Source organism: Sciurus vulgaris, assembly GCF_902686455.1.
Source record: "Sciurus vulgaris genome assembly, chromosome: 7".
Classification (NCBI taxonomy): Eukaryota; Metazoa; Chordata; class Mammalia; order Rodentia; family Sciuridae; genus Sciurus; species Sciurus vulgaris.
In genome coordinates, this window is record NC_136467.1 from 14004330 (window position 1) to 14026177 (window position 21848).

At 37.0% G+C, this 21848-nt stretch overlaps 1 protein-coding gene across 10 annotated transcripts in view; it reads left to right on the top strand.

The window, feature by feature from the left end:
• The window catches only part of RGS17 (regulator of G protein signaling 17), a 103120-nt gene extending 81805 nt beyond the window's left edge, over positions 1-21315 (top strand). For 8 of the 10 annotated variants that reach the window (XM_079146612.1, XM_079146620.1, XM_079146618.1 and 5 more), the window contains 3 exons: positions 6964-7053; positions 8410-8644; positions 16575-21315. In XM_079146612.1, coding sequence (XP_079002738.1) covers positions 6964-7053; positions 8410-8644; positions 16575-16763 — 514 coding nt within the window. In that variant the 3' untranslated portion in view covers positions 16764-21315. Of the gene's footprint in view, positions 1-6963; positions 7054-8409; positions 8645-14544 lie in introns of all 10 variants that reach the window. The other 2 variants (XM_079146613.1, XM_079146621.1) reach the window with 2 other exon arrangements.
• Positions 21316-21848: the final 533 nt, after the last annotated feature.

Here is a 21848-nt window from a genome sequence, read left to right on the forward strand (position 1 = left end):
ATAAATTGTTTAGTTTATGGTTCAGTACATGCTTCAGGCCCCTGAATAATCCTTTATTAACAGGTATTTCCAGGCCTCTTACAGTCTCAAGCTGAAAGGAATTTCCCCGACATGGCAGGGTTTGACCTCTGCTGTGCACTCTCGAACGCTGTCAGTTAATGTCACAGACCGTGGGCCCTTCTCCCCAGCTTGTGCGCTTCCCAGCGTATTCTAGAGCAAAACCAACAGCCACAGGACTGCCAGAGTGTTAGGAGTTCTGTGTTCTGCAGTCAAGTTTCCCTGCAGGTCGGGATAGTTGTCGTCAGTTGCGTTTGTACCTAAGGATGCCCTCGACCTCCGCCCTAGACAAAGTCATATATCCAGTAACTGGAAAGTACCAGCAAAAGGGAACAAATGGGTGGTGGGTAAGTGAGCGCCAGCCTGAATACCAGCTGCTGGAGTTGTTGCTTTTTCATTCTGCTGTTTATGGCAAGGACACAAGTTCCCTAGACCAGAAGCTTAAGCTCCATCTTAACTAATGCATTGAAAGACTCAGTTGATCAGGTGCCATTTTAGCCATGGTGTCTGTTAATGCAACAGAAGGCCCCTTGATCTTCTCACCTCCAGAGGTTTGCTTTTCCACAAAAGTATCCACTAGCTTACTTAAAAATTTCAGAGAAGCTCACAGTGGGTGAAAGGAACAGCTTAACATAGGATTTTAGGCAACTGAAGACCAGGGTGAAGATTCAGATCCTGGTGTGTGGCCGGGTACGGTGGTGCACACCTGAAATCCCAGAGGTTCGGAAGGCTGAGGCAGGAGGAGCACAAGGAAGAGGCCAGCCTCAGAAACTTAGTGAGGCCCTGACTAACTTAGTGAGAGCCTATCTCAAAATAAATAATAAAAGGGACTGGGGGTGTGTCTCAGTGGTAAAACTCTCCCGAGTTTAACCCCCAGTCCAAACAAACAAAAACAAATTATGGGATGTGTATCCTAATAGTTTAGCTACATACTCGGTCCTCAGATTCTCTTAATTCTAAGGAAAAAATAGTTATCTTAAAACATTTCGCATAAAAACATTCCCTACTGGTTGATAGTTAAGAATGTTATCTAATTGATGTGTTCTAAGAATGTATTACCTAAGTTCTATATCCCCCCAGCGTAGGACAGCAGCATGCAAAGCAACTTATAATTGGAAAATGGGGACTGGGGATGTAGCTCAGATGGTAGAGTGATTGCCTTGCGTGCACAAGGCAATCAGTCCCTGGATTCAGTCCCCAGCACCACAAAAATGAATGAATGAATAAATAAATAAATAAATAAATAAATAATTGGAAAACATAATGACAATGTTAATAAGATTACATCTGCCTGCTTTTATGACTAAAAGTATTCCCAAATCAATGACTTTGAGTCAGGGATTATTCAGAACATTTTCTAAATAACCAAAAAGAAAAATGACTCCATTTATACACACCTCCCAACATTAAGTTTATCCCTTGGAGTTTACATTCACAGAAAAATTGAAGGACTCTTTTCAAATTCCTTAGAAAGACATAATTCTCAAAACTCCTTATTGTAAGAATAGATTTTTTTTTTCTTCCAAATATGGGTAATTATTCCCAGAAACTTTTTTATTCTTTATTCTGACTTGGTTAAAACACTGTATTTATAAAGGTAACACAGCCATCTAGTGGAGAGATTTTTTAATAGCTGAATATTTTACTTGAGAGACTTAAGTACATGAAGCAAAAGCTTACACCAAGTGAAACGCTTGTTTTGTGACACAGAATACATGACTGAAATGCAGGAGGAGGCCTCACAGGGGGGATGAGATTTTTAATGTTAAATTAACGGTGTTCAAATTCTTCATTTGTCTTGTGTAACATTTCCAGACACAGATGACTAGCTCCTGTTTCCACCTCACAAACCCCCCTCAGAACCAAGTCCTATTATAAAAATGGAGAAATGAAGGAGATGAGGTTCAGGTCATAGATCTGACACTGAGCTTTTACGTGTCTGACATTATGGATGTCACGTGGCTCCTGTCCCACCTCCTGGTGCCTCTGTGCTTTTGTGGTTGTGGATTTGGGGCGTTGGGTAGTCTTTTGTAAGCAATGCCTCAGTTCTGTTGCCTTTCCCTGATTTCCTCTCTGCAAGTTATTCCTTGCAGGAATAACTGGGAGGAGGGTGGGCTTCCCGGCTGGCTTTGCAGCCACAGAAGCTTGTCCACAACCCATGCCATCGTGTCCTCTCTTTCTCTTTCAGACTTTGCTGTCAAACCTTTCTCTCCCTGCTTCTTTCTGGTAATCTCAGGTTCCAGGGAACTGAAAACAAGTTGCCACTCACCCGAGTCTATTGCAGACTGAGACCCTGGGCCCAGCATCCTCTGATGTTTTACCAAAACGGTAAAACATCACAGTCAACTCTTCTCTGAATAGAGCAACCCTGCAAAGCGAAAATGAGCACAGCCAAGAAGTCCCGGGATGTGAGCTGCTGCATTTTAATTGTTCCATGTAAATAAACCTCCGTGACTGTTTCCTTGTAAATAAAATGGAATGATTATCCCACAGGACTGTTAGGAGGAAGAAGTAAGGAAGGCAATGTATAAGGGAACGTTTTATGGGCAAAGTATAAGTCTCTCTTTCCTCCTTTGGAAATGAAAAGCTCTTTAATAAATTTGAAATTGCCATTTTAGTATGCAGCCCATTCGGCCTTATATTTAATTAAGCATTTGAAACAATTTGCCTTTTGATCCCAAGTTCTTATTTCTTGCCTTACCCCTTGTGAAACAGGTCACTGCATTGTCACCATCCTGAAGGGGAAACAAAGCAAGTAGAGTGAGGTTCATCCCAAAGGGGGAGTACGCTGCCTGTGCAGTCCACATCATCGTCTTCTTGGCTGGTCACATGAGACATACTTCATTGCTCATCCTGGTTTTGTGCTCCTGCCCTGAACCATCTCATCTGTTCACTCTCTTCTCCATTTAGATGGTATCTTTTGACAACTCCCAGCCTCTGCAAGACTTTTTCACCCCTCGGCTTGGAATCCCCTTTATCCAGGTCTTCTCTGGCAAACATCTGCTCATTTTCAACCCACTTTAATCATGACCTCTTCTGCAAAGCCTGCCTCAGTTCCCTCATGCAAAAGTATAAGTACCATACTGGTGTCTTGGAAACACCACAGGTATTACTTTTACTTCTTAACAGCATGGCATGTGATGTTTACTTACCTGTCTGAGCTTATCTTTGTCCTATGCATCTTGAATTTCCAGCCACAGTGAAATTAAGCCAGATGTTTCATACATATTTGTAGATTATTGTTAAGTCCTGAATAAAGCTATCATAATTTACTATGAATATTTTGAATGATGAAAATGAAATATTAAAGAATCATCTACCAATGATTTTTCAGGGAACCTAATGGATGTTGATTTCTCTTTTCACTAGGCAATTTTAGTTAGAAGCTGTTACATAAAAAGAAAAGATTGATATCACAGTGTAAGAATGTTAAAATATTGGAAACTGTCTGCCTTTACCAGTGATAGTGGTTCTTTCTTGGAGCCTTGGTGTCACAATATATTAAATTTGAGCGTATTGATTCCTCAGTTGAATTTTTGTTTGAACATATATGGTTTTATGATCATCCTCTTTCCCAGACTTACCATGGCTACTGTAAAGTTTTCATCCTATTTGGAACCATTTCAAGGGTTCTTCCTGAAAGCCAGTGTTCTCCTAACACTGGCAGACCATCTTCCAAATTAGACCGTGCACATATCCCTGATGGCAAAAGTAAACTGTTTAAGTGGCACAACGTTTTCCCCATCCCACCATCCAATCCCCCATAAATCAACAGTCTACCAGTAAACAGAGCACATTTTCTTATTTTTCTGAAATCTATCAAATACATTTCTTCCCTTCTGAAAGTCAACATTCTAGAATGTCTCTAATGGAACTTAAATGCTTATTTTAGTATATGTAGCCTAGGTTGTTAGCATTTTTGTTCCATAAAGTATTTAAGCTTTGATCAAGACTCCTACTGTGAGTACTGCAAATGTGTTTTGTTCTCTTGGTGGATTTAATAGTTTAAGAAGTAGAAATGTTAGTTAAAATGTTGCATGTGTGAAAATGAAAAACAAAATGTGACTTCACGACTTTTACATTTGATGTTTTCCTCCTGGATATTTCTCCAACACAGATGACATGTAGATGTTGCTCTATAGCAAATCTTTCCAGTAGTTCAGTATCTTAAAAAAATAATAAACAACTATGCTTCCTTAGAGCAGGATCAAGTGAAACTTTGGGTGGGGGTGTGAGGATCAGGGCAGGCACACTATTGGCATCAGATCTGCCATTTTGCTGCCACCAGTGTTCTGCCCCCACCCCAACACACACCACTTTGCAACCCAGGTTGTTAGCCCACAAACTTCGTAGTCAGTCATTGGTCCAGATTTGTTAGCCGGTGAACCTCCTAGTCAGTCATTGGTCCATTGTTATTAGCCTGTGAAATTCCACTACTTAAGAATAGTTCCACCGCGTGCCTTTCTCCCCCACCCCTCTCTCTCTCTCTCTTTCTCTGTCCCTTTCTCTCGGTCTCTTGCATGAGTTCCAGTATCCACAGTGGTTTCTGGGTGCTTTCACACACAGTCCAGCAGCAATTTCTTGTTTATCTTCTCCACTTCATCTTAAAAGGGCATTTTCATTGGTGTTTGAACATTGAAACCATGGCACCCATCTTGAAGAGTGGTACTACTGGGCAGTTTATTAAGAGGATAAATTGTCAGTTGCTAAAGTTCAGGTTCTTTATACAGGGTCCACTATTAGTTGGAGAGCACACACAAATGGGGAACAGTTAAGCCTTTATTGAATATCTGTTATAAGCAGTTTTAGTCCAAATGTGTGTCCACATTTTACCATCTGTGGAAGTGCAAGATGTAAACACAACCCAGTATTTCATAGCGATCGCTCTAATATGGTAACATTTGGGATGTTTGTAAACATCACAGTAACAGATATAAGAGCCAGAACTCGTTTTTGGAAACTTGTGAATCATGCACCTGGTTTCCAGATTTGTTGCTCTGCCATGGAGAACAAATTTTCAAAGATGTTGCCTAACATGGGGTATACCTACATTTTGTGGGGCACATTCTCTGGGACACGTGGAAATGCAATTGAAATAAGCTCTTATCATCTAAGCAGGGGAAGATCTCTTTTTCAGTCTTCTTGTAGCACCTTAATATGTCTGTACATCCATACACATAACATAAGTAGTGCTTGGCAGTATGAGTGTTAATTTCCTATTTAAATAAGATCTTTCTAGAACTTACCAAAAAATGCATATTATATATATACATATACATGCATATTTTATATATGCAAGAAATTTCAGAGAATATTGTCAGTGGTGTATTTCCCCCAACCACCCACTTTCAAATTCCAGAAAAGCACTGTCACTTGGATACTTTAAGAAATTAATGACTCTTGTAAAACACATATCTGACCTAAATGGATAACAACTTGGAAGACAGGTTTAGTAGGCACTCAAAGGAAATACAGGTGGTTAGAGTAGAGTTCAAGCTCACTCCAGGTATACCAGACATTTTAGCATCCAGTTTTTGCCCCACCTACCAACCCACTTTGTTTTAGCATCCAATTTTTGCCCCACTTACCAATCCACTTTGTACTTTGCTCATTATGAGAATAACATTACTATTATGAGAACAGTGATGGACTCAGAACAGGTGCTAAAAATTAATAGTTTCCGTTGCCTCTTGGGGAGTAAATAAATGAAGAGGTGTTATCTGACCTGCTTTTGCTCTTAACAGGCTCTCATGAAGCTCCTCAGCTTCTAGACAGAGGCTTCAGTTTGCTAATTCAGGGGCTCAAGATTGCCAAGGCCACGGAGGAGTTATCCTTCCCACCTTCCTCCATCATCTGCAGTCTACACCTTGAACTTTGGGCGTTCCAACCCAAGGCAGTGCTCAGCTGAAGTTTATCTCAATCAGACAATTCTTATTCTTGTTTTGGGTCCCTAAGACTAATGAGATTATCCTACTTCCTGTAATCCTGGAGAATTCCCACTCTAAACCCCAGAAACAGAGATTCCAGGAGGAATCCTGCCCAATACTCTCAGGTTCCCAAACTTCAGAGTTGCTGGCCTGACCCCCTCATAACACTGAAGATTATCAAAGGTGAAAGATCAAAGACAAAGTCAAATACAAATCCAGTAACTTAAACTGAAGTGACTGGTTGACAGCACACCTGGTCTGCAGGGAAAGACATTGTGAATTCAGCAAAATCTGTATTAGATTCTGAGACATTTTATCCTCTTGGCTATTATGGGAAAAAAATAAATGGAAAACAAACTGAATAGAATTAACGTGAAAATGACTTTTCATATAAAGAAAATATATAAAAGGACATATTAAGTATATATAAAAGTGTATATATTAATATGTAAAAGTATGTATTAAGCCAGGTGTGGTGGTGCATATCTGTAATCCTAGCACCCTTGGAGGATTGAAAGTGTAAGGCCACCTTAGCACTTTAGTGAGACCCTGTCTCAAATAAATACATAAATAAATAAAAACAAAACAAAACGGGTCTGGGGATGTAGCTCAGGAGCTGAGCACCCCTGGGTTCTATCCCCAGTACTGGGGGAAAAAAAAAAAAAACTATATATCAAATATTGAAACATATAATCACATAAATATCTCAGATTTGCTTAGTAATCCAAATTATGTAACAGTGAATTTAAAATAAGTAACAATATCCATTCTGATATCTGAATTACTTTTTCATGTTATTTAAAAATTGTTCTCTTATCTCCATTTGGCACAGGTTACCCACCATTTAAGTGTGATTTTTCTGTACTTTAAATATTCTCACATAATTGACAATGAACTCTCCTATGAGCTGTTTCTCCTGTAAAATTCATTCTTTGATTGAATTTCTCTTAACAAAATAACACACCGTGCTACATTGCAGCCTCACCGTCAGGAATGAAGAAAGAGGGGAGAATGCAGGAAGACCCACACTCACCACGAGAATGGAGAGCATCCAGGTCCTAGAGGAGTGGTGAGTATGGGGACTTCCTTCCTAGCTGCTTGCGTCTGCTGAGTGTCTAAGCCCTATCTCTTGCCTCAGGGTGACCTTGGGGATGGTTTTGTGAAATGAATGCTAACACGGTCCATGAGGTCTTGTTTTGTGACTGATTGCTTTTCCTCAGTTTTTCTATTGGCTATGTTATCAGTCAAAACATCGTCTACACTCATCTTTCTCTTGAAAGAGATAGAGATTGTTGCATGAATTAGCCTCCCAAATTGCCTATTTAGCTCTCCTTTTCTGAGGGTATTTTAAAAGTTTTCTTTATGAGTGAAGACTCTAAACACATACACACACAGACACAGAGGAAGGAAGGAAGGAAGGAAGGAGGGAGGGAGGGAGGGAGGGAGGGAGGGAGGGAAGATAGGAAGGAATATAGATAAATAGATATTGGATTACCAAAGTCAATTGGGAAGGATACCCAGCTGCCTCCTGGTTCTATTTCCAGGAATAGATTCTGACAAGTTTATCCAAAATGAGAAATTGAAATGACATGCAATGTCTAGGGAGTAAAATGAAAATACAAGTTTATTCATGTAAGTGTTTTCTTTTTTCTTTTATGAGAAGTTTTTTATAATGATGCTTCACTGTAATTTTAAACTTTTTAAAACTTAATTATTTCTAAGTGAAGGAGAAAGTTCAGACATTATGGAATGTAACAGATCTATTTTAAATAACTGGTCAAAAAAATTAAGAAAAAATAAAATATAGATACCTCTTTGACCAAATGCAGATGGAGCAATGAATGGCGGTTTCTGCAGTAGTCATGGAAAAATCTGCACATAGATATCTGAAGTTCTCCAATGCCATTGTGGAATGAACCAGAAGGTGGTTCACAGCAGCATTTTAGGAAAATCATGACAAGTGCACACAATATATTTGTATTTGAGATCCAGTGACTAGTGGAAAAATGGGTACTAGAGAAGAAAAACTCTTCCTTTTAGCTAGAAAATCTATATTGTGAGGCCATGAAAAAATCTAGTTTACACTTCAAAGCATCATCCACTTGCAAGTTATCGTCAGGGTTTAAACATTTCCAAGCTTCATCAGGAATTTACGATGATCATGTTCGTACACTGTATAGCTCTTTATTATTTCATCACCTGGTTTCTTTCCAGGCATATTGTACCTACCTGATTGTTGGTCAAGACCCAGAAAAAACTGATCTGGTCCTGACAGGTGTTTGCCCAGTCAGATGGGACTGCATGTCAAAATCCTGACCTCTAGATGGCAGGATTGAGTAGATGTTCTCTCCCCTCTCCTCCTCACCTAGTCTAGTGTTCACAGGTCAAGGCTGCTTTTGGTAATGGTCACCTTCCGTCTCTGCAGCCAGAATCCCACAGCGGATGAAGTCTTGTCCTGGTCTCAAAATTTCGACAAGATGATGAAGGCCCCAGCGGGAAGGAACCTGTTCAGAGAGTTCCTGCGAACAGAATACAGTGAAGAGAATCTGCTTTTCTGGCTCGCCTGTGAAGACTTGAAGAAAGAACAAAACAAAAAAGTCATTGAAGAAAAGGCCAGAATGATATATGAAGATTACATCTCCATACTGTCGCCAAAAGAGGTAAACTTCTGGAAAACTGAGGTGGGCTCTCTAAGACCAAGAATAGCCTTAAAGGAACCACAGTCCAAATTGGGTAGTGCATGGGATGTGGACAGGTCAGAAGACTTCTGTGAGCAGATTACTAAGCCTCCAAACTATGTATATTCCTGACACATGTTTGAAGGTCAGGTTCCTCCACTAGGCTTTGTCTGGCTGAACTGTGTGGGATAGTCCTCTTGCTTCTCAGGAGCTAACACTATCCGGCCTGTTTAAGCAACTTGCTGTGCTTCTCAAAGCATCTTCCCCAGATCACTCTTATGGGAGTATGTCTAAAACGATAGTTCTTGAGGCCTACCCAGAGCTCTAGATGTGAAGTTTTGGAAACAGAGCCCAGGAATCTTCACTTTGTTCCCACATATGTGTTAGTTTGAAAACCTCTGGCATAAGGGCTCCAAAAAAAAAAAAAAAAAATCTAAAACGAAAACAAAAAACAAAAAACAATCACTGATGTGTTTGTTGATGCTTATGATTGAATTTTTCAGCACTGAAGAATGGGCCTTTATCACCACTAATATTTTCAGGGCAAGGGTGGAAATAGAAATTACATGACTTATTCTAGACTTTCTGTTACAGAAAGTGCAAGTTTTCCCATTGCTAGGATGTACCTAATCAATAAAAAACACCTCCAGCCACCCAATAGCATGTTCCTCTTAATTTTTAAAGAATTAATTTAATTTCATGCATAAGAAATGCTGCAGCTGACTGTTAGAAGCCGTGGATTAGCAGTGTGACCAGGCCCCGGGATGTGAGAGCTTCAGAAGTGCTTTCATGCCCTGAGAGAACCCAGTGGCCCCTGGAAGGCTGTCTCTTTTCCTCACCCTCTGTTGCCTTTTCTGTTTCTACTAAACGACTGTGATTTGATCTGTGTATTTAAGTATCTGGCCCTGGTGCTTTCTGCTCCTGGTTTAGCCTGCATACTGCATACCGCCCTCTTGTGCCCCAGGGACATGGATGAAGTCCCTAGAACCAGGCTGTTGTTCTCAGTGTTTCATCCAGCACTAGAGGTGGCCCTGTGCTGCCTTGTTACTTTTTTTAGTGACAAGTGTACTTTTTTTAGTTGTTGATGAGCCTTTGTATAATTTATTTATGTGTATATGGTGGTGAGAATCGAACCCAGTGCCTCCCACATGGTAGGCAAGCGCTCCACCACTGAGCTACAACGCCAGCTCCCAGGTTCTGCTTTGCACTCCTTCCTCTGAGACCTGTAAGATGAATTTGCATCTACTTTTCAAATCTCTGAGTTGGAAATGCCATATGAACTATTTCACTTACAATGAAGTGTACTTAAATAATTTAATGTTTTTTATCTGTTAGGTTAAAGTGTCACTGGAATTCCAGAATACTCCAGCAGTATTCTCTCTACAAAATGAGAAAACTTCCTAAATTAGATGCACAAAAGCTTGATTTTTGTTTTCATTTCCTACAGAAATATAGAAGTAGTCATAGAAACTAAGTAGGGGAATTTTTTTTTCAGTAGCATCAAAACATGTATTACTGATATCATTCTATATTTCTAACACTAGCATAATTCTACATAAAAAGAAAACATTCTTTAGGTTTCTGGTCTATCTAGAACCTCAGTATCTAATCAACTCTTCTTGAATCTTAGCATAATAATATTATTCTCATTTGTATTTCAAAGTCACATTATTTGGCAAATAAACCAAATGATCTAGATGTATCCCCAAATGTGTCTTTGCTTATAGTTACACAAAATTAGAGAGTCATTGAGAAGATTATCTAGCCCATTTCTCTCCCCAGCCACGTGTGAGGTATGTCATCTTCTAGTGATAGTTGTCTGGATTACCAAGGTCAGTCCTTTGAATTACATATGGTTCACTTTAAAAAGCTGGTTGTTCCGTTTTTTTTTTTTTTTTTTAAATGTTAGGAAAAAAAGTATTCTCCACATTTTGCAGATATGGTTCCTTCATTTCTCTGGTCTCTATTTCCTGATCTTTAGTTTTTGTGGGGGGCATTGTCCTCTCGGCTGCTCCTCAGATGTGGCTGGTTGATGAAGCTTTACAAAATACTCGATGTACACAGGATTACTTCTTCTTTGGACTGTGCTGAGAGCTACCAGAGATACTGATTATTGAAAAATAAACATGAGTTTTCATTCTTTTTGCTAAAATAACGAAGTTATATTTTGGCCTAATTTCTTTATTTTGAACATGAATTTTACTAAAATGTCATTCAGATAGTATTTCCTAATCAGGAACATGACCTTTTTAAAAATCACATAAACTAATATTTAATTTAATAGCCATATTTATTTTCTCCATTTTTCCTAGCATTCACATTTGATCCATTACCTACCCTAAATCTCAAAATAACATAATGGAGAGGAAGAAGAGAAAGAGAATTCACATTTTTATCATCTTGCTTTTTGTGTGCTGACTTGTGAATAAATTATAAATAACTTTTGACATAGAATTTTAATTATACAACTGTATGAAGTGCCTTTGTCATCTGATTTTTCTCAAGTTAGTAATTATATTTGATTATTGTTTACTCTCAAAAACCAAGTAAAATGAAAGTAGGTCTTTTCAGTTATATAAAATCATTATTGAAAAACTATAAAAACTATATTTTAAGCCCAGGAACAGATTTATTTACTCTTGAGCCATGTTCAATGATTTGATTCACACAACATCATGGAAGTTGGAGCCCTTTCCAGTCTATTTAGCTTAGTGATATTCCTGTGAGAACTTTTCTCAATCTCTAATCAGGCACCATATATTAGTGATGCCATTGAATTATTGTTCTTTAAATGTTGTTTTCCTTGGTGAGAACCCATGTCATATCCAGGAGAGCCCTGATTAGAACGTAGTCAGAACACAGGACAAATATCCAAATTCATAGGATACTAGTCCTGGCTCTGATACATCCTAATTGTGTGACTTAGGACAAACCACTTCACCTTTTTGGGGAGCCTCATTATTCAGTTGATTTATTTGTAAGAGTAACCATAAAAATGGGCACAGAGACTAGTAAACCAAATCCAAAATGGCAGCTCTAAGGCCACTTGTACTACCACATTAACCTGCCCCATCAAATGATATAACTAATCAATATGGTACTCCTACACAGATAGAACCTCAAAATCTCAGTACAGCATTAAGACAGCCACTACATGCTGGGTGTAGTAGGGCACACCTCTGTAATCCCAGTGGCTTGGAAGGCTAAAGCAAGAATATCATAAGTTCACGGTCAACCTCAGCAACTTAGGAAGGCCCTAAACAACTTAGCAAGACCCTGTCTCAAAATAAAAAAAAAAAAAAAAAAAAAAAAAAAACAATAATAATAAAACAGGCTGGGGATGTGTCTTAGTGGGTAAGTGCTCCTGGGTTCAATCACTGATACCAAAAAACAACAAAACAAAACAAAATAAAAGACAACCACTACAAACTGATCACAGTTGATTTCTTACATGGGAGCTAGACAATCTGGCCTTTCTACTCTGAAATTCTGTAACTATCTCCACTTACTCAGATTATTTTTTAAAAATATGAACATTTGAGTCATTTATAAAATGGTAATAACTAAGTAAGTAAAAGTTTTCAAGATTTAGTATTGACCAGACTGCATTTACCTCACTAGAGTTTATTTTATCTTAATTTGAATTATCATGTTTCATTTTGTTATGTGTAGAGAAAGTCTACATTTAAAGTTATTTATACACATAAATATATGTATTTATATCTCTCTCTCTCTATATATATTTGAGTGTGTGTGTATGTGCATATATCATACACAACTTTTTTCTTTAATGAAACCATTGAAGCCAATGTGATGGAAATTACTTCAAATCGTTTTAAGAACAAGTTTTTTGTATTTTTAATAACCTAAGTCCCTTGAGCCATGTTCTGGGCTGGGCGCTGGTGAGACGATGGTGAACGAGACAGATACTGGTCTCTCCATTATGGGTTTACATTCTATAAACACAGAAAATGCATGTTGGAAACAAGTGACTGAAAGTCGTGATAAACATTGGGGCGGACAGGGTCAAAGGATGTAGTCTAGAATGGGGTGTTCAAAAAAGAAGCTCTGAGGAGGTAAAACTCCAGTTGACACAAAAGCAGACACACTGGATTGATCAAAAAGTTGTCCTCGTGATTAGGATGAACTGTTTTATCTACTCCCCTCACTTCTCATTGGGCTTGAAGTTCACTGCGGGTAAGAGGGTCTCACATCCATTATCACAATCCAAACCTCCCCACAGTCCTTCAGCCAGGAGAACAGAGGCCAACATTTCACAGCAGAGGAAGCTGGTCCTCAGAGAGGTAAAGTGGATGTTGCAAGGCATTGGAGTTGAATCTGGTAGTGATAGAGCGTGAGCCCAGGAACCTGTGACCCCAAACCTGGAGTTCTTCCTACTGAAGCATGTGGAGTCCTTCCTCCGTTGTCCAGGGTCTTCTTCATGACCAATGCCTGTGAACTCGACCTTAGAACTTCAGGCAAAAAGGAGAAACAGCCAGCCTACCACATCCCTGAACTCTCAAAACAAGCAAGGTGTGCTGCCTCATTTGGGCCCTCCCAGGAATAAAGTCACTTCATTTTATCTTTCTAATGATTTTCGCTCCAACAGATGCATTCGAATTATCCATCACTTTGCAATTTATCATTATTTTCAGTAGAAATAACAAGCATAACACAATGCATGACTAAAAGTGCTCATGCCCAAGATTTATTAAAATTGATAGGAGAATCAGATATCTTCAGTTCTATAAACTATTGTGAGAATACTAAATTTAGTTAAAATTAAGGAAAAAAATCTCCAGTGGCAGAAGTTCTAACTGGTAAAATCTGAGATGGGCTTGTAAATGAAAAAAAAATATTAATCAGAATTTGACATGGAAAAAATAATAATTTATTTTAAAATTATTATATAAAATCTGTTAAAAATAAGATGGAAATGGGAGGAAGTATTTAATTAGGTTAAGTAAAAAATTGTTCAGAAAATTCACATAAAGGAGGGTCTTATGGGGAAAAAAGATTTCAGTGAAAATCATTTTCATTCCAATTCTGCCAACCATATCCACAGGGTCAAAATTTCTATTATATCTTGAGGGCTAGAACAAAAAACAAACAAACAAACAAACAAAGGTCAGATCAGAGTATGTTCTCCCTCCCAGAAATATTCACCTAGCTTATTAGTTTCCTTCCAGGCATAGGAAGTCTAGTAAGATTGACAAAAGGGTACACCAGTGGTTTAACCCAGGGCTTTCTGAGTCACACTAGCAAGATATCTGTCTTCATTCCTTCCACTTGACCTCTGTACTCTATGGAACCTAAGTGCTCATTGAATTTCCCTCCCCAGTAATGTGTGGAATAACCAGGGTATTCAGGGTATATTTTCCTATTTTTTCTGTGCTTGCAATCCACTTTTCTTCTTCCAGTGGGAATGTATATTTCCAAGTCCACTGAGGCTCCATAAAATCATTTCTGTCTTTTTGAAGCTGCAGTTGCCACCTCTCTAAACTGACAGTGGTCAGCACTGTTGAAACCACCAGCTAAACACTGCCAATGAAATGCTCCCAAATTATCAGTAGTCCTGCACCCCATCTCATGGTAGAAGTGTCTGCATTTAAACTGTTACTGCTGTAATGCTCTCTCCCCTTATCCCCAACTACGAGAATACGGAGACTGAGAAGGAAGAAAACTTCTGTGGCAAAAGATAGCTCTTGTACTGCTCAACTTTCTCTACCCTGGGGACAAGATTTTCCCAGGAACCCCTCAGCCCCGCATGATGGGGTGGACCCCAGATAAGATGGCTTTACAAGCCATCTAGACATGCCTGATCCTAGGGTGACTATGGCCCAGGCCCAAGCCTGGATCCACCCCATTGCCTTGTATTATAGATGATCCTCATTCTGAAGCACAAGACACCGCGAGATGAAACGGTAGATTGTTATTCCCATGGGCTTAAACTTGTTATTGACCTTTCTACACTTCTTTTGACTGACTGACAACCTTTTCAAACAAACAAGATATGAAGGTAAATATTTTATTTTTCAAATGGAAATAACAAATGCGCTTTTGTTACACTTTAGCAAATGTTAACCTGTACTACTTTATGATATTTTATTATTGTTTTCAATTTGCAAAGAAAATTAAAAATTAATGAGGAATCAAAACATGTAATGATTCAGGTTATTTTATTTCTGTCTTAAGATAACTTAAACTATTGATTCTAGCTACTGATAAGGAACTACTATACTAAACTTAATTATGCTGTTATTTTTGAAGTACATGCACATTTTTTTCTATTTCATTAATCTAAAATTCCCTTCTCCATTGAAACAAAGTTACCTCAAGTTTAAAAATAAAACCACCATTTACAAAAACAGCGGCATATATTTGGCAAAACTTTACTGTACCACAACAACTCAATAAGACGAATCAGTTTAAATTCTAATGTCAATAGTGTCCCATTGAGTAGAAATGCAAAAGATACTTTTAGATGAAATAAGAAGATTATGGGGCCGGGGGAATTCTCTACTTTTGTTGTTTTATAATTGATGATGACTTCGTATGCCACAGAAATTAAAAACTAAATGATACACTTCCATAACATCATTTTTAAAAGAATATCCCATAAAAGACAAATATATAGTTTAGCCAGAAATATTTATTTTTTCTATTTATAAGTTGGTCTAACTAAACCACAGAAATTTAGTCTGAATCACCCTTTCCTGACAAACCTAGCAGCTGTCCTTGGAGTGTGTCAATCAACCCAACTCCACATGATCTGTAGCGATCAGGAATCTGGGGACACCCAATGGAATGCAAGTGGCTTCATCCAGAGACTCTCTCGTACCCTAGACAGTGATGGAAAAAGGAGCCAGAACCAAAACAGCTTTTGACAGATGCTCACGATGGGCTGTTGAGGTATAAATACGTATGGTGTGTGTATCATCAGACAAGTAAGGGCGGCTCATAATGTCCTATCCTTGCTCAGTTGTGAAAGTTGAGAAAATCAGTCAGGACTCTTGGAGTGTTTCTCAAACAAGGCAGTCAAGGCAGAGTGTGAGTCCTGTTCCCCAAGCATGCCCTCGTTGCTACTTTTTTCCACTTTTTCCCCCCCAGAGGGTCCTTACCTGTTCCGGGTGGATCAGTCCTAAGTGGGGGAGGGCACTACATCACAACAGAATTTCATTTCTATATACTTTTCAAATAACACTGCATTGATTATTTTATTTAATATATTTTAATATTCTTAGTTCCTACTTATAGTTTTCTGAAAGATCCCATTTCACGCAGCTGTGCTGCTTCATGTTGAGTACAGAGGTCTTTGGATGTATTGCAATGCAAGGATGTTTCCTGGGTCTTGCCAGGGAGATGTGCATCATTAAGAAAGCCTCCTGCACTTCTGCTTCACTCTGCTTTCCTCTTTTCCTACTTGTGAGGCCATAGAATCTGTGGGGATAGGAAACTGTTGAGAATCAACCTATGACATGCATATTAATTTTGATCAGAGAACTCGACTCTGCCAGTAGAGGTTTATCCTATTACCGAGTAAACTCTCCAAAAGTTAAAGAAAAGGAGGAGGTGAATTTACATTCCGGCTATTCTCTGGGACCTCAATGGTGAATGAAATTCTCAAAAGCTCCTGAATGAATGCATAGAAAAGATAAATCCAAGTTAGTCAAGATATTTGTGAACCAGATTTCTGGCATAAAGTCTAGTTGGTTTTTTTGTCTGTTAAAATCAAAGTTTGAAGGGAGAAAATTATATAAGGTTACATGGCCTTTGAAAAGACGACCTCAAGGTTTGCAGTTGTTGGATTTACTCTTTGAAGTTTGTCTGAAATGTCAAAAACCTGCAGTTATTTAATTGAGGTCTTTTGAAAAAAAATATGTTATTTAACGGATCTCTATTTTCTTTTTAGGTGAGTCTTGATTCTCGAGTTAGAGAGGTGATCAATAGAAATCTGTTGGATCCTAACCCTCACATGTATGAAGATGCCCAACTTCAGATATATACCTTAATGCACAGAGATTCTTTCCCAAGGTTTTTGAACTCTCAGATCTATAAGTCATTTGTCGAAAGTACTGCCGGCTCTTCTTCTGAATCTTAATTTTCATTTAAAAAACATCATTTTGGAGGGCTGGGATGGGGAATAAAAGTAGTTAAATAATACAGAAATTGAGTTCCTGGAGAACTGCAGTTTAGCGCTTCTCAGGCTACTGTGAACATACCACCATTATGGTCTTTTGTCTCCATTTTTTATCAAGGTTATCCATGATCAAGTTTGGAGAAAATACCACACAAAACAATGAATTGCCAAATTAAGTTTGTTTTATTCAACACTCATCCTACTTGCAAGCAAACTGTATTCGTAGTCCTATGAACAGTCTCCTAGTGTATTTCCAGAGACTGCATGTGCAAAGTAAAGCTGCTTCATTTGCCACGTAGTTGTTGTTCCATTTAGTCAAATAGCATAACTTATATCTGTATTTAAAGACTTTTGTGCAATATGGTCTTATAGAAATAATTGCCAAAAATTTGGCTGTGGTTTGCATTTTTTAACATAATCCGAGACAGAAAATGGCAATTTTTAAAATGTAACAATGGTATTCAACATGCTATAATATTGTGCTCAGTACACTAATTTTGAAGCCAATATTTCTGTACATGAAAAAAAGAGCTATTTATCTATGTTGGCAAATTCTAGTGGGGGATTTCTCTGGTCGTTCACTGCCAAAACTGTGGCATTTTTATTACAGAAGAGTTTGCTATGTTAAAAAAAGAAGAAGAAAAGAAAACAAAGCACAAAACTATTTGAAGATATCTTCTCTCAATGACAAATCAAAGAATGATACTGTTTTTAATTGTAATAGATGAAAATGAATCTGTGTATATATAAGATGTCCAATACTGTAATTAATTTATTAAAGACTGGCTCTCCAGTTCATAATGGTTGTGTAAAGTTATGTACTTAAGCAAGAAAACAAATAAGCTTGATAACTTAGTTTCGGAATATGTAGAAAAGTACTTAATAAAAGAATGCCTACATGTAGCACTGTAAAACATTTTGATGACTAGCATCTGTTCTGTGGCATATTTTCATTGAAAGTGAAATCCAGTGAAAAGCTAAGTTTTTACTAGGAAAAGTTTTATAAGGGTTATGAAGAGATAATTCTCTACTTCAGACCTTAACTGTTTTCACATAGTACCGTACGAATGACTTATTTTAAAATTGTTAAAACCAAACTATTAATGCTCATCCATAATGAAAGGGCAGTATAGTGCTCAAATCTTTTAGCTGCCATTATTTTTATAAATACACTCTTTAAGACAAAACTCTTGCCTGACATTGGCATGTACTTCTGACATTCAAGAAAACAATATCCTATTGTGCACAAAAAGGATGATAACAATAATCATTGTCATATTTATATCAGTGTGTTACATTTGAATATTAATATCCCCTGGAGACTATTTTTTTAATCTTGAACTGAATGACTATAATACCGAGTAACCTAAAATGAAAGTTTTAAAAAGATTTATATCCACTGAGAACACTGGCCTTATATTAAGGATGATATTAAAATTATAGGTTTTCTTTGTCATTTTTAACTACCTCTCATTTTTTAATTTATTAAACATTTTTAAAAAACAAGTTTGGGGTTTTCTTTTTAAATTTATTTTACTTGAAAGGATAGCATTGTAAGTTTCTTTTTCCATAAATTTAAAACATTTCAAGAATTGTTTTTTTAAGTGAATATGATTTTCTAATTTATATAGAATTCAGGAGACATGATTAAAAGGGCTATTATCTATTCCCTATGCAAATATTTTAACTGTTGCAGTGTTTGACAAAATGGGATTTTAAAAAAATTTGCAGAGTAGAAAACAAAATGTTCTGTTTACACTGGCGTTGCTGACTATCCTACCATATTCAGCACTTTTAAATACATTATTTATGAAAATGTAGTTAAAATGCAAGGTAGAAAATATTTATAAAATCATTTCTTTTAACAAATGCTTGTTTTCTTTCTGAAAATGTTGTGTGTTAAGACATAGTTGATTCATGTCACTTAGATATTTACTATTTAATAATAGTTTTCAGTAATATGTTGAAAAAAGATAGCTATGAAGATGTTTACAAAAAGTCATATTTTTTTCCTAAAGAGTAAAGAAAGATTAAAAACATCATTGCCTCTATTGCGAAGTTCTATTGTTCTTAAGTCATTTACTTTTTTTCTTGATTGGAATTGGGTTTATTGTGCTACTATGATGTGTACAAATATATGGTAAAGTATCATACATGTTTCTGTGTTTGAGGCACAATAAATTGGTGCACATGATTAGAAGATATGTAATATACTATGATACTCGCATGCATCGATCTTTTTAATTGTAGACTTTATATTCTTGTTGTTACTATATATGATGGTGACCTGCTAGTTGTAAGTTATCTTTATAAGATACTTTGGACTATTAGATGAATTGTCTGTCTGACAATACGTTTAATATTTTACCAAATGGGAAAGATAAGGGCCCTTATGAAGAGCCCTAATCTCTAACTGGGTGTCTGTAGAATACAGATTTTGAACTTGGTATGTCTTTTTGAAACCTGATAATGAAGTTGGGTTGACAAGGAATCTAGAGCAGATTTACACATCAGCTGTTGGTATCCATGCTACGTGAGCATTCCTGTGCTAAACTCATATTTTCAGGGGATGGGACGGTTTCTCATTTAATTTCAAAATGTTTAAAGTTTCTAAGAATATGTCTGTGTATTTGCAACGTTATCATTTTTTAAGTATGATATAATTCCTTGTGTTTAAGTTATAGAGCTATAATAAACAAACAGAAAAGCACTCAACTGGTGTCTATGCTACCATTCCAAGAGCACAATATTTGCTTTATTAGAGTTTGATTTTTCCTAGTGAGTAAATTCCTCCCTGGGGAAAAATGAGCACTTTAAAAGGAGCACTTTGTGTTTTAGATTGCCAAATGATCTCTGTATACAGTTAGAATCTGCTAATGTGCACAGAAAGAGGTTAATGCACTTTCTGAATTGCCTAACTTCAGGTGTATCTAGAATGGAAAGAAAAGTATAGGATATAGATTATGTATATATAGATAAATTGGAGACCCAGATTTCTTCAGAGATTGCTCTTGTACATAGATCACAGTAATAGTGGATGAATGATATTTCTTTATTCCAATTGTTATTATGTTACCTGAAGTTAGCATAGATGTTCTGACAGTGTTATAGGGTACATGTGAATAAGAGCAAAACAGTTTTGATACTGAAATAAAGAAATGCAAAAGCCAAGACCACAACATGGTCCTTTAAAAAGAATCTTGAAATATGTACATAGGACGACCAGTTCTGATAGTTGGTCATCATGCATGGGGTATTTATCAATAAGTATCCTTTAATGAGCCTAGTATAAAGTATGTATTGTATACTTACCTGGTAGCTCAGTGTTGTAAAAGTACTACAGAAATAGGTAAATAATGTTTATTCGGGGGGAGTAAATATACATTTTCACCGAATTAAGCTGGTTTAAAATAATACCTGATTCTTAATGTTGAGTTTATTCATTTTTTTTCTATGTATTTTAACTTTACCAAAACAGATCATAATTGTGACTATTTGCATTTGCAACAAATATATATTATTAGAAGCTTTAGTGAAGAAATCTAAAGGGAAGGAATTTCAAACATAATCAGAAGAAAGAGAAATAAGAACCATTTGGAAATCCACCAAAATTTCTTAAAGATTTAAAATGTCTATATAGAGAACATATCAAACATGTATTTTGAACTCTTTGAGCTTGATACATTAGCAAATTATTTTGAAATGTAGTAAAGATATTTCCAGAAAACTTTCTTGCCCATCTATTTTACATTGACAGTCTATGACCCTAATCTTCAAAGTATATTTTATAAACAGTGGGTTTTTTTTTTCAGTTCTTAAACTTCTGGTCAATATACAAAGTCCTCCTGAGAAAACAGTATATAATCTAAAAATTTTAGTAACTCCTCTCCTGATGCAATTGCAAATATTTATCAACAAAACTGATAACCAAAAACTTGCTTCAGATCTCTGAAACACTTAATAATATCTTTGCATTACATGACAGTGTACAGGGTGATAAGTATTGTCTCTGAACATCGGCTTATATGTCTTTGTAAGAATTTTTTAAATCATTGTTCTTACAGCTGTAGTCCTGTCCAGTTCCCAGTGACATCTTTGCAGCTTCATACACGGAGATGTTCTAGACTTTGACTAATGAAACCAGGGTGGAAGACAAAGCGCTACCTAACTGGTAACACATCTCAGTGTGCCACTAGTCTGGTTCCCATGACAAAAGCTCTGAGATGAGTAGGGAAAAGGGGTGCTATTAAGCACTAAGGAAAAGAACCAAATATAACATTTTTAATACATATGCAAACTCAAATTCATTCTCCCCTTATCATTTCTCCTCTTTTTCTCTTTTCTATTGCTGAAATTTTAGAATTTTAGAGCTGCTGATTTATACCTGTATGTTGCCACAACATTCCAGGTTTTAAATAGTTAGGTTGCGTTTCTGTCCTAGGTTTGAATACAATTCCTTTTCACAAAGCTCTAGCCCTTACTGCTGTATTCAGATGATGTGATACACAATGCTTACTATATTATTATATTACTATGTCCAGATTCACACTTGGAATACAGTGTAAAAACATCAAGAACTTAGAATAACCAATTTGATTTCAAGTTAGATTTTTTTTTTTTTTTTTGGCGGGGGTTGGGGCAGGTACCAGATTGAGCCCAGGGGGCTTACCCACTGAGCCACAGCCTTTTTTATTTTTTGACACAGGGTTTCACTAAGTTACAGAGGGTCTCACTAAGTTGCTGAGGCTGGCTTTGAACTTGAGATCCTCCTGTCTCAACCTCCTGAGTCAATGGGATTACTGGCCTGTGTGCTACCGCCATTCCTGGCTCCAGTTACATTTCCGTCTCCTGTGATGGTTGGCGAATCATTTTTTCTGTCTGAGTCTGTTTCCTTATCTGCAAATGAGGAACATTTATTTATAGCATGGCAATGAACACTAAATAAAATAAATATGGAAAGAATAGTGTTACATATAATATTTTATCAAAGTTTTTCACCTCAATGATAATTGCTGCTTTTCAGGACTATCTGTAGGTTTTTTTTTT